We start from the raw sequence: 12872 nt of genomic DNA, 5'->3' as shown, positions 1-12872 counted from the left end.
AAAATCCGAGGCATCGGCATCTGCTCCCAAGACCGAGGATGTAAAGGCAGAGCTTCCCGGTACTGCTGTATGAAACTCTAATCTGCTTACAGATTTTCAAAAACTCTAATGACACTGTACTCTATAACACATAATTGGGCCTGTTTGGTGAAAGGAAGCCCACGACATAGAAGGAAATTATGATACCCAATGCTTATGATTAATACATCTGCTCTACTTTATCAGTCAGGTTGCATCAAGATTTAAGTTTAAGATTCTGTTTTGGGATATGAGCATTCCAACAAAACGGACAAGGAGACAAGGAAAGGACACCTCAATCTTACGATAAATACTTTGGCTTTATTTAATCAGACACCTTGAAATTTTACATTCTTTGCGTTTTTGACAGTCCGTTTCAGAATATGAGAATTCCAATAAAATGTTTTATACAAATCAAATTTTTCTTCTACCCAGTTCTGATTCGAGAGAAGGAGGAGCGCTTCTTCTTGGTAGCTTGAAGCACATGCACAAGCTCCGTGGCTTCATCCACAAAATGAGACGGCCTCAAGTTCTTGTCTACCTTCCATCCAATGAGAGATGATATTGATACGTGATCGACATAGGCACCTCCAGCCTTTGTGGTTTTATTACTACCAGTGATTTCAGCAACTAGGCCACCTAATCCACCACTGCTTTGTGAGCTAGACCTACGTTCGGATGCCTTTTTGTTACTGCCACTACTACGGCTGCTTCTATCTAGAGTGGTTCGACGGTCTGCTGCTGCTCTTTGCCAATGTGCAAAGTCAGTAAACCCAATCTGACGGACATACTCCTTGTTACCTACTACTTCGTCTCGTATGGTCGAAATCCACAATCTCCGATCAGCTTCAGTGGGCGGGAAGCGTGTCATATGCATGGTGAATCGGGCTATGAGTTGAGACATGTGGGGAGCTGAGTTAGGACATAGTGCTGCTCTAGCTATAAACCTAAAGTGGTGTGGCTCAATCGTGCATCCCTCATCAAACAAGAAGAGGAGAAGCTTCCATGGATCTTCTCTAGGTCGATAATGTTTGATTCTGGCTCCCAATTCTCCCAACCACATCAAGAAGTCAGAGAAGCAATCTCTCGAGAAGCGATGATTGGCCCCAAACCTTTGTAAGATCCACTTCCATGCTACATACGGATGCGTTTGATCATATATACGAGTGCGATAAGGTAGTCCTCGTTGTTTATTCATCAACGATTGAGCAATGATTTCCTCCTCAAATGAGAAGGCCTCAATGAGTGAACCGATTATCTCCCCGACAAAGTCACCATTAGGCCCCATTTGATGTTCCAAGACTTCAATTGCATATGGTCTTATTTGTCCCATTGGTAGTATCTGAAGTGATAAATAATGATAAACATATGTTTTGATACTCTGCTCTCCGTTGCTGCATACCTTGCTTAACGTGGTGACGACATTAGCAGCCGAGTGATCTGTCAAGACTGCTATTATTACGGATGGCGATATGGTGAATCCACGAGATAGATATGATTGGATTTGGGAGTATGATGTGTTCGAGTTGGTCAATGCGAAATGCATGATACGATTATTTACGGTGGTTGTGTCGTATCCATACTACGTATAAAAATTTAAATTCAGGCCCATGTATGTACATAAAATTGTAGATCAATCAATTAGCTTACCTTTTCAATTAACAAATCCAACAAGGAAATGTCATATTTAGTCAGATGATACAATCGAAAAACAGCTGTTGGTGAAAACCTTTCCATTGGTATAAACCCAAACTTGTCTATCATTTCTCGGACTTGAAGATGATTTGCAGCCAAATCGTTCGTCAAGGCCTATCAGATATAAGTTTAAACTGGTGGACCTAATGAGTCACGGACGTCCCAATGCTAAAACGACATACTTCGAAGATTGCGATATCATTGCCACCCAGGTTTGCATCTTCACCATAAAGATCAGTAGCCCGAATCTGGATTAAAGCCATAACATCGTCTCGATAGATATCATATAAGGCCTTCCATCCAATATTATTCTGAGCGAGGAACCGAGGAACAAGAGTTCCCGTTTTGATGAGATGCCTGGTCAATGATGGATCCAATAGGCGAGGATGATGCAAAAACGTTTGCAAGAGTGCCAATTGTCTTCCATATCTCGTGGTTAAATGCAATGTGCGCACTTGATGGTCTTGTGACTATGATTGCATATGGAACAATCTGAGTGAGCATACTTGATCCAAAAAACGCATTCAGAATCTGAACATTTGATGGATCTCTGTCTTTGATCCATCCCAACTGACGAGTGCATCATCCAAAAATCCAACGTGAGCAGCCACACCCCAGGGTGAAATTATGACAAGAGACAAGTGAGTTTAACGAGAGTGATGACTTACGAGTGCAAAACAGGATCTACATAATCTGCTTACAGTACCAGGATTTGGTACAAAAGATATGACTCGCTCCCACAATTCACGTGGCAAAACATCCAATGCTGATGTGGGTATTGGTTGCAATCCAGCTAATAGAAATGGATGAAGACGAAATGAGATCAGTCGCCAGTTGATGAGTAGATGAAAACTAGCAGAAATGCTCCCGCTCAAGTATAAAACATTCACTAAATACTGCCAAAAACTCACTCTCAGAGAATTTACCCCGTTTTGGTGACGAAGCAGTCGAAGACGTAAGAGACGAGGCAGTCACCTTACGAAGCAATATTCGCAATGATCTGGGACTGGACGGCCCTGGAGACTGCGAGGGACTCATCATCTTTGGACTTTCACAAAGGTTATGTTTGAACATTCATGGAAAACTCGATGGCGCAGGAGGGACTCCGCAATATGCCAATATCGCGTCAATACGCGTGCATCGTGTGCCTACAGTGGAATCCAATGAATAGAACACGTTCGTCGTCATGAAAAGCAATATACTTCGACGAAATCATAAGGTTTTGGTTTTTCCTAGGTGGCAGTGAGTGGATTAAACATCGGGTACACGAGCCAGAACTGTAGATAATACTTTCTTACTGGACGCGGAAATTCGAGGTCTCTCTCGTTCACTCATCCAAAAAAAGCGGTTCAAATGATCCACAATATCTACAGCGGATGTACGCGATCTTACCTTTGTGCATCGACTCGAACGTCAAGCACTTTGAAACAGTAGTATACCATGAAGCTGTATCTACCTGACAGCATGGCGATTGGGGAGCAATCTACTAATGACGTAGCTTGCATGTTCAATGTCAGTGCAATCACATTCACAGACCAATCACTTCCCAACGTTGAGATTTCTCTCGAACAAGTGAAAGTGACTGGACATCACTTTGCCGGGTAATAAACGAAGCATTAAGAATAAATGAGCCTAGTATTTGAACGTGGAAAACAAAAACAAAGCAAATCTCTGTGAATATACTGGTCCCGTGACTGCCAAACCCAACTTTTGCCGTCATTGACAACTTTGATGCAATGATTTATGAGAAAATATCTGTAATTTCTCCATCTTGTATGTTTTGCTACCTTCATAGGGACAATAAGCCATGTCGTCAGGACCTGGATTCAAAACTAATTGGGTCGCCTAGAAGTCCCAAAGAGTCCGAGTTGCACACATCCAGAGTGCATCTGCGTCAGTTCTACTACACACGCAAGCGAGAGGGCGTCGATTGCAAGACTGTTAACATCTTGTTCCAATAGGAACTCTTAAAGCGTAGAAGCATTCTAAGGAAGAGGTCAGAAGGTTAGATCCTTGTAATGCAATCAATTGAAGTAATATATTGGCAATCTATAATACATAGCACCTCATCCACATGCAAAACACATTTCAACAATTACTTTGATGCAGGCCATTCTAGTCTCAAGCGAGATTCCCAAAAGAGGAGGAGACTCTTCTGGCATGGCAGCATCACCATACTTCACACGTAAGGGCGAGTCCCCGGGGTTGTTATGTCCAAGATGGTCAACATGGAGAAATTTAGCGTTTCAGGTCTAGAGTCGTCACCTGCAGTCTGAAGGGAAGCAACGTCTCCTACAGCAGCCAGTAGACTACAAGTGACTTTGCACAATGCAGCAGGAGACTGGAAATCGCCCATCAATCAGTGATTTCCCTTCCGTCGTATCCAAAATGTGTTGGGTTGATTGCTAGAAGTTAAGTAAAGCAGAGGACGGTAGAAGTAGGCACCCGAATAATGGACAAGAGAGGCAATGCACGTTGAAATATAGAATTTGGATTGACGGGCGAGATGTCGTTGCTGGAAGCGCCCTCCTCATCGAGTAAATCCTCCAAAACAAAACAGGTTAAAACGTGATTTCGGCCACATTGGATTTGGGCGCTAGATGCAATGATCGCAACAGAGCTGAAATTATGTCAACATGTAAACATATGTGAAAACGTCGATCATTTCGTCCCCACTTCAAATCAACAGAACTAATATTGATCACGTTCTTGAACTAGAGCACTTATACTATAACGAGACTGAAAAACACCAGCAATTCCATGTTTAAGACATTTTCACTATCACTATCATAGCTGCCGTAGACCTTAATCTCTGGCTTAAAGTTCCTACAAAACAAAAAGTCAGATCCAAACGCGTTCAAAAACATGAAGATATGGAAACAGGATATCTTACATCATCCTCCGACCACTTCATATCCGATTCATAGCTTGAAGAGCACGAGCAGCATTATGAGGGCAAGGGGTCTTCCTGCTAGATACAAACACGGTTCTCTTTGACAACCGATAGATATGTACTCGAGTCCGATCATCCATTCTCCATCCACTCAAGTTCAGGCACACCCTAAATCCTTCTTTCGATCTTCTAGTAGCTATGAGTTCCATTGACTGCTTCAAGAGTTCTACGGGTTCCGTGTATGGCATATGCAGCGTTAGATATCGAAGACTCTGGAGTTCAGTTGCCATCAACTCCACGTCAGTCTCACTGATGCCGGTCTTCCCATATGGTATCGATATATCGACCAGTTTGGGACAACTTTGTACTATGGCATCTACTGTGAGTAATTCAATATCCTCATGATTCCGCCATTCACCAATATCCAAATTCGTAAGATGTCTGCCATGACCTCGAAGCAGCATCATAATTTCGAGGGTGTTGGATGGTACTTTGAGCCGTTCAAGATGCCCAAAGTTATAGGTATATATGGATTCGGGTATATCGGTCATTTTCAAGGTCTTGAGACTTCGAGCATGGCGTTCAATCAGTTTGTCAACGACATAGCTAGCCTTCCTCAACACTTTCGGATCTCCTAGATATACATCCAGATACTCCAGTTTGGCTGCTATGTCTTCAGATGCTAAAGATCCAAAGAATATATGATGGTAATTTACTAGCCCTGCATCAAAATTCATGGTGACCTTCTTCAAGTTCGGGAATGCCATAAAGTCCCAGTCGCGAGCTTCGTATACATGTTTACGAGACAGAGACGATTTCCTAAATGAAGATGCTTTACATCTAAATACTTCCAGAGTTTGCGAGCTTGATGCTCGTAATGCATCCAAAGCGCATTGCACCGGGAGTTCACATTCAAAGGTATGGATTTTCAAACACCGTATCGTTTTCAGTAGTGGTCCACTTGGCCTGAAGCTAACATCTACATCAAGCTTGATTTTGACATTTGGATTATTAGCCATGAAGCGGGCGATCAGTGCTTCATCGATATCCTCCTCATCGTCATCGGGAGAGTGATAGTATAAATGGCTCAAATTCCGAGCCTGAGCAAGCGTATCAGCAGCCCGAAGTGATACTTTGACGAAGAGTATGTTGCACCGTTCAAAAAGTTCTTTGAGTTGATCTTGATCCAATGTGAGCTGCAACCTACATGAGATTCCACCAAAATTCCTGGTTCAAACTCAGGTCAAAGCAAACAAGCAGTAAGAATTCAAGAAGGTTCTTACACTGTAAGGTGCCGTATTGGTCCAAAATGAGTCAGAACATGAGCATCACCTTGATATTCCAGTCTCTTCACATGCTTAAGAGCATCTTGACCAAATGCATTTCGATTTGCCAGTATCAAGTCCAGCGGGAGGTAACTGCACCATAAAGAATCGTGACGTGGTGGAATCGTTTCATATAGCAAACGGAGTGTCTAAATGAAAGTCGTTGGTTTGAGTTACTTGAAACTTTAAAAACGTGAACGCTTTAATGTCGCAGACTTACACATTCATTCCATGTCTTTGAGACCAGAGCACATGAATATAGACACTTCCAGTCTTTGCTACCGTCCTCCTTTGTAGCTTTCTCCAAGATTGCCTCGATAATTTCGACGGGAAAATCAAAACGGTTTTCATCAACGATGTGAGAGAGCATTACGAAAGAGATTAGTTCTAAACCTGGGAAAATAGTTCTATGATTGTACGGTCTGATTTATGTCACTGCTACCCTTACACTGTGAATATTTCGTCAATTCAGGGCCGTCGAGACTTGGGAGTTTTGGCGAAAGTTTTGGAAATCAATCAACGGCAAAGCTTCGCACTTTTGATACCGATTACCCGTCTTTGAACAGTAGACGCCATCTAGGGCGATCGCTTACGAGCCGGCAGGACGGCAGGAATGTTTGACAACTGAAGACTACCAGCTGAAGCTATTGAAGTTATGCGACACGACACGTGTTTCTCCGCTTGAGGACGTAGTTGCACAATGCTAAGACTCTCTATTTATATTTACAATCAACCAATTGCACTGTTCCATCCTCCCACGCCAAACTGAGAACGACCACTCCTTGATAGCTTGCAAACGACAAAAGAGCATGGGGACCTGGTACCAAGTCCCGAGAGATACTGGCGCCCTTGATATTCGGTTGGTACGGCGATGCTGGTATAGCTGTGTCTGCTGCATCCCAATATGGACCACGAATGAAACCACTAGTAATATGAGAATAACCATTAGACCTTCACAACGTAGCAAGAGAGAACAGAACTTACAGTGGAAAATAGTCTGGGATGCCACTGGCAAATTCCATTCGAGCCAACAAGACCAGCTCAGATTCCACAAATGATATTGCCAGTCGACTTCCTGACGGATCCATAGCAAGACCTTCAATAGGCCCTCCTACACTGAAAGATGGACGATATGTGAATAAGAGCCCATGGAGAGGTAGGCGACTTTTGCCAATAGCCTCAGCAACATCAACGTTGCTTACATCACTTCCTTCTTTGACGGTGTCAATCGTCCATGTCTGCCGAATTTGAAGTTTGCAGTTCGTTCAGGTATGATGAGTCGAGTAGCTATATGAATCAAATCATGTCAGTTTCAGGGTGCATGCATGACATATTTATCAACATGCGTACTCAATGGAGGACCCTTTTCAACAGAGACGGCATATAGCGAAGAATCTCCTTGTAATGCAAAGATGATTCTGTTTCCAGTCGGGGTCCATACAGCGCACTGTTGATTAGAGAGTTAGGCGAAAAGTTGGGGTTTTGCTCTTCCTCGAACTTACTTGACATGGAGATCTGACCACCAATTCCACACAAGTCCATTTCGTGGTTTCCCATATCCACATCTTTGACAATCTAGTAGGCAAAGCAGGTTCAGAACAGAGCAAAACAAAAGGATGCAATCACAAGTGATGTCAACTCACATGCAAATCTGCAACAAATATTGTCCATCAGGACTGAATGCAACAAATTTCGTTCCACCACCACCAGGAGGTCGTATTGGTGTTCCAACAGACATGAAATCCCACACAACCATCATCGGACTAGTAGCTGACGCTCCCACCAACATTTGACCATCAGGAGACCATGACAATGATGTGAATTGACCAGATTGAGCATATGAGAGGAATTCCATTTCTGTGGGAGTCGTTGATTCAAAGAGTGGAGGTTGTGATGCTGTGAATGGAGTGGCTGCCTTTGGTGGTGGATATTTGATTCGCCATAGACACACTCCCGTCCTAAAAGATTCGACCGTTCAAATCTGAATTCAAGTTGGTTTGGTGGGGCCAACAAGAACCAAATTTAATGAAGCCAAGATACCTACCTGCAAGCAACAGCTAAAACTGAACCTGACTTGGGCTTCCATTCTACGGCTGTGACATCCTTTTGTAGAGAATTCGCAAGCATCAATGGTGCTCTGATTTCCTTGTCTAAACGGCAGAGTAGGAATGTTAGCTAGGAAGAAAACATGAAGGTTCGAGCCAACCGGCTACGTTGCACACCTTCAGGCAGCACATCATACAAGAATATCATGTCTTGTCGATGCACAAGACTAAAAGCACTTCTGTAACGATGCCATCGAATCGTCTTCAGAGGTGCACGTTGCAATATGACGAGTAAGTCTTCATAGTATTCATCTCCAACCTAAATATTATTCATCCGAGTTTCAATTTATTTCTCCACGTGAGCTTTGACTTTGAGCACAGTGGTAGTACATACAGCAAAGTTCAAAGACGGTGGCAGCTTTCGAACAAGGTCCATGAGAATCGTCCAACAGATATCTTGAAGGTGTAAAGCTTGTTTCATTGATGGATATGATTTGAGCTGTTCCAACAGTTCTTGTTTCCTATCCAAACTATGAGTTGATACGGGTGCCAATAACACAAAAAATCCGACAGTGGCCGTGACTACATACTTGAAATCAAACCAATTCCAAAAGTCGGGATTCTTTTGTTGCAACACCATGCTGGGAGATGGTCTGATGTCTGCATCGCGAGAGTAAGGGACTTTGAAGGTGGATATCTGGTACCCCTTTTCAAGCATGAGAGGATTGTGTGAGTGCAAAGATGAGGTGTGTTTTGGGAGACGCAATAGCTTGTTATTACATTGACTGGAGGTTCGGCTACAGAGGAAAAAAGTCAAGAAATAATTGCTCTAAAGTACAGATTGACATGCTGTGAGTGCTTGCCTGATAGCTTTCCATTCACTTCGCTGCGTGTAATTGTCCCAACATCAGGAACCTCAGCATCAAAAGCTACCAGATGAACGGAAAATCAGTTTTACTTTGCAAATGAATGTTCATTCGAGAGATGAAAGCTTCCAAACAGCGCAGAAGCTTGACAAAAACATATCGTTACAAAATGTTAAAATGTTAAGGGTTTGATGTCGCGTCGTTCTAATGGTTTCCAATCATCCAAAACTGCACCAGAATGTCTTCCACGTGTAAAAATTTAGAAATCAATCAGATCCTTGAGCTCCTACCTTCGAATGTTGGGACTCTGGCCATCGTCGAATTCCTTTTCAACAGAAGTTTCGATATCAAGTTAGTTGAATGAATGTCAGTATTTGGTAGGCTACAGCAAGCAGCCAAACGGAATACCTTTCTCTATGTAGGAGTTCCCTTCCTTGGACTCGTAGCTCTAGTGACCTATGGATTCTCAAACTTGACTCAAGTTCGCTATGATTTGCAGCAAAAGAGGGTCACCACTGTAAGTCACCACTGTCTGGCGTCGATCGTAATGAAAATCATCTTTCTTTATCTAGTCTTGTCGTGTTCTGATGCGTTTCGTCGCTAACAAGTGATCATTTCAAATTTAGGTCAGCAAGGAAGAGCAATTGGGACTAGATCGGAATCGTAAGAGGCTAACGATGCAGCAAGCTTATTGGGTATGAAATCTCATCTGGGAACTATTTCTATTACAACTTGAAACTGATTGCATGAGCACTTAGGACATCACTCGCAAAAAGAACTTGGACGATTGGGATCTTGTCCGAGTTCCAGGAAGAAAAGAGGATGAATCTTAACCAATATGTAGAATACGACTTTGCATCTGTAGCTTAATCATTTATAGAAATCACTCATACCAAAACACATGAACTCACGGAGCGTGCCAGTTTGATTCAAATTTTCAAAGTCAATTATCTCGAAATAAGTTACAGATGGTGCATATATCTACAAGAAAACGTTCAAACGACCACCCCATCACGTCTGCTGACCACGAGCGACAATCAACCTTTTCTGATGAGCTCGTTCCTTTTGGCCAGGCCTTCTCCTCTTCTTCTTAACCTCGACATCTGCTTTGATTTCTATAAGTCGTTGCTTCCATCGTGACTGCAACAAGAAATCTGGTTAGACCAAATAATACTGTCTAGGAAAGTATACATATTGCTCACCCATGGAACTTGAGCTTGACGTAACACGGCTTTAGTAGATACTACGACCTTCTTGAACTTTTTACGTCGCCTCTTCTCCTCGTCACTGTAAAAGAGGACAAAAAAGTAAGAAGAACGGCTTAAAAGGAATGGTCGTTCGAACCTGTTAATTTCAACATCTGACTGGTCCTCTCTCTTTTGCAGTTGATAAGGAGCAGCATGAAGCGTCAGAGATGTTGATTTGCCAGCAAACAGTCGAAAGTCCACAGGTTGATCTTAGAAACATGTGTCAGCTTTTGATGTTTGGAGGTCGGGTTCACACCACGGCGAAACTCACGTTGCTCTTCATTCTTTACATCAGATTCTAGATATAAAATTGAATCGAGTTAGCTCTAACATACTATAGCAAGCCGAGATCACAATTCTAACCTGGCGCAACATCCAATTCGTACTCAAACGCGCCTCCAAGTAACTCATTGAGCTTATTCCACGACGTTTGTGCTTCATGGGGCTTCAATTCTTCCTCATGAGCTTCACTTTGAAGGTCTGTTCGCTTGCTCTTCGGCATCTTATGTGTTGTTATGAAGTTGGCTGTTTTTCTCAAATCAGAGCTTACAAGTTGCAGTTTCCATCCCATCCATCCAATCGAGTTTTAGGAAGAGGAAGATCCAAATATGGGTAAGTACATATATATTTGATGACAGGATTGAGGGGAAGACTTGATATCAGGCCGATTGCTTATTGCCAACTACTTGAAATTCGTTGAAGTGGTCGTTTTGGAGCACCATGCAAAAGTTGCTGATGGTTTGCAAGGACAAACAAGTGAAGAGTCAGATGAAAGCAGATTTTTATTGAATTAGCTTGATGCATCGCTCCCTGATATCATAGTTGCATCGCCTTCCCTACACTCATCGTAGGCCCAAACACATTCAACACCAAAAACATTTGACTAACTTGCATCTTTTCACACAGGTATTTCTCGAGACTCTCGCCACAAGAGGGCAGCAACTGGTGCCAAAAGAGCCCAAATCCGTAAAAAGAGAAAATTCGAATTGGGTAGACAATCTGCAAACACAAAAATCGGAGCAAAACGAATTCACGTCGTCAGAGTTCGTGGTGGTTCCCTCAAACACCGTGCCTTACGAGTAGAATCCGGTAACTTCTCTTGGGCTTCTGAATCCATCTCCAGGAAGACTCGTGTCATCAACGTTGCTTACAATGCTTCAAACAATGAGTTGGTCCGTACAAACACTTTAGTCAAGGGTTGTATTGTACAAGTCGATGCTGCTCCATTCAGACAATGGTATGAATCACATTACGCTTTGCCAGTCGGTCGAAGAGGCAAAAAGGTATGTTGATGTAGAGAATTGTTGGAATCGAACCTTGAGGTCGTTTTTTGAAGCCCAAGAAAGCCATGCATCACGTTGAAACTAAGCATCTTACTCATATGCTCACATCAACCATAATATAATCAGGCCACTGAAGCTGCTGCTGCTACACCAGCTGCTGGTACAACTCCAGCTCATGGTCACCAGCATGAAGACCAACTACACAAGAAGCGATCTGCTCACGTCTTACGTAAAGTGGAAGCTCGCAAAGCTGACGCCAAGGTTGACCCCAACTTGGATGAACAATTCGTCACTGGTCGTATCTATGGTAAGCTATAAATAAGGCTGCTTACGTTAGTTTGCCCTCGGCTTTCGTCTTTGGTTGGCTGGTGGTGGTGGAGTACTCATAGGTTTTTCGCATAGCTTGTCTGTCATCACGCCCTGGTCAATCTGGTCGTGCTGACGGGTATATCCTTGAGGGTAAGGAGCTTGACTTCTACCTCAGGAAAATCCGAATGAAGAAGGGCCAATAGATATAGTATCCCATAGATAGTATATCTTTGTATTCGCACCACTACTAAAAACACCATTGTAAAGAAGAAACAAGGGTTGCCTGTTGTTTCGTTGCTTCTCAGAACGCTCCTCCAGTTTACCGCCGAACGCAAATCTTCCACGGATGGGATGTTATAAAGAGTGAATCGATTTGCAGCTTTCGATGTGCTCTGTTGGTAAGGTTGGGTCAAGTCTACGCTGCTTATTTTACGTATATTGCCAGCTAAAACCCTTTTACACCCAAGTATCCAGCAGCAGGTGGTAATGGTAATGATCCAGCTTCAGACATACTGCCACTTCGACTACCACCAGTATAACCATGTTTATAAATGGCCAGTGTTCGACAAGTGTCGTCACCCTTACCACCACAAAAGTCCCAATCGTCTGAGATTCGCTCATCGTTATCAATATTCGAACCAAGCAAAGCACGATACGATGAGTCAGCCCTAGATTCATCAAACGAATCGACGTATCCAATACTCCTCTCTCCGTCTTCCTGACTGAGACTAGTAACAGCAGACGTTAATGTTGACCCTGACTTATCGAATGAGAGCCAATGTAAGAGCGACTCTGCGGAGACAGATCGCAAATGACTGATGACCATAGCTTGTTCAACTGATATGGCATTGTCAACTCGTGTCCCAATCATCTGGCAGTGTTGAAAAAGGAGAGTGGTGAGATTTGGTATCAGAGGAGGTGATAGACTGACACATACATCTATTCGGACTTACGTTTTCTGCAGATTCAGGGTTATCATTTAATAGTGGAGGAGCAACGTAGGTATTGATGAGTCTCTCCCAATCCCTTGCATGTCGAAGCCTACCTTCAATGTCCATTGCCACCGCATACTGACTCCCCAGCATCTCCAAACGTTCTGCGTCACTCAAATTATCACTTATGGCGTTTATAAGGTTCTCCCTCGTCGTCAAAGGACGAAGAAAGCCCGAAAATGACAGTACTGTTGACAGT

The 12872-nt window shown here is 43.1% G+C and overlaps 4 protein-coding genes across 4 annotated transcripts; 2 read left to right on the top strand and 2 right to left on the bottom strand.

Annotated features, from left to right (window-relative positions):
- Positions 1-445: 445 nt before the first annotated feature.
- Positions 446-2754, bottom strand: SmJEL517_g01594 (uncharacterized protein; the record flags this gene model as incomplete). Its single annotated transcript, XM_031167522.1, has 6 exons — positions 446-1360; positions 1421-1600; positions 1669-1827; positions 1896-2183; positions 2415-2506; positions 2625-2754. The coding sequence occupies 6 exons, from the start codon at positions 2752-2754 to the stop codon at positions 446-448; spliced, it is 1764 nt and encodes a 587-aa protein (XP_031026430.1).
- A 1869-nt stretch (positions 2755-4623) lies between these two features.
- Positions 4624-8694, bottom strand: SmJEL517_g01593 (uncharacterized protein; the record flags this gene model as incomplete). Its single annotated transcript, XM_031167521.1, has 13 exons — positions 4624-5809; positions 5890-6080; positions 6152-6324; positions 6525-6575; positions 6659-6855; positions 6916-7047; positions 7134-7218; positions 7282-7378; positions 7434-7506; positions 7575-7889; positions 7976-8081; positions 8154-8295; positions 8371-8694. 13 exons carry the CDS (start codon positions 8692-8694, stop codon positions 4624-4626), a joined length of 3072 nt encoding a protein of 1023 aa, XP_031026433.1.
- Positions 8695-9206: 512 nt separating this feature from the next.
- SmJEL517_g01592 (uncharacterized protein) lies at positions 9207-9675 on the top strand (the record flags this gene model as incomplete). The annotated part of the gene is made up of 3 exons (XM_031167520.1): positions 9207-9359; positions 9469-9537; positions 9601-9675. The coding sequence occupies 3 exons, from the start codon at positions 9207-9209 to the stop codon at positions 9673-9675; spliced, it is 297 nt and encodes a 98-aa protein (XP_031026432.1).
- A 1022-nt stretch (positions 9676-10697) lies between these two features.
- On the top strand, positions 10698-11884 carry SmJEL517_g01591 (uncharacterized protein; the record flags this gene model as incomplete). The annotated part of the gene is made up of 4 exons (XM_031167519.1): positions 10698-10701; positions 10996-11372; positions 11499-11679; positions 11775-11884. 4 exons carry the CDS (start codon positions 10698-10700, stop codon positions 11882-11884), a joined length of 672 nt encoding a protein of 223 aa, XP_031026435.1.
- Between the last annotated feature and the right edge of the window lie 988 nt (positions 11885-12872).

The sequence above is a fragment of the Synchytrium microbalum genome (genome assembly GCF_006535985.1).
Source record: "Synchytrium microbalum strain JEL517 chromosome Unknown SmJEL517_scf0005, whole genome shotgun sequence".
NCBI classification, from domain to species: Eukaryota; Fungi; Chytridiomycota; class Chytridiomycetes; order Synchytriales; family Synchytriaceae; genus Synchytrium; species Synchytrium microbalum.
This window is presented reverse-complemented; position numbering and strand designations above follow the sequence as displayed.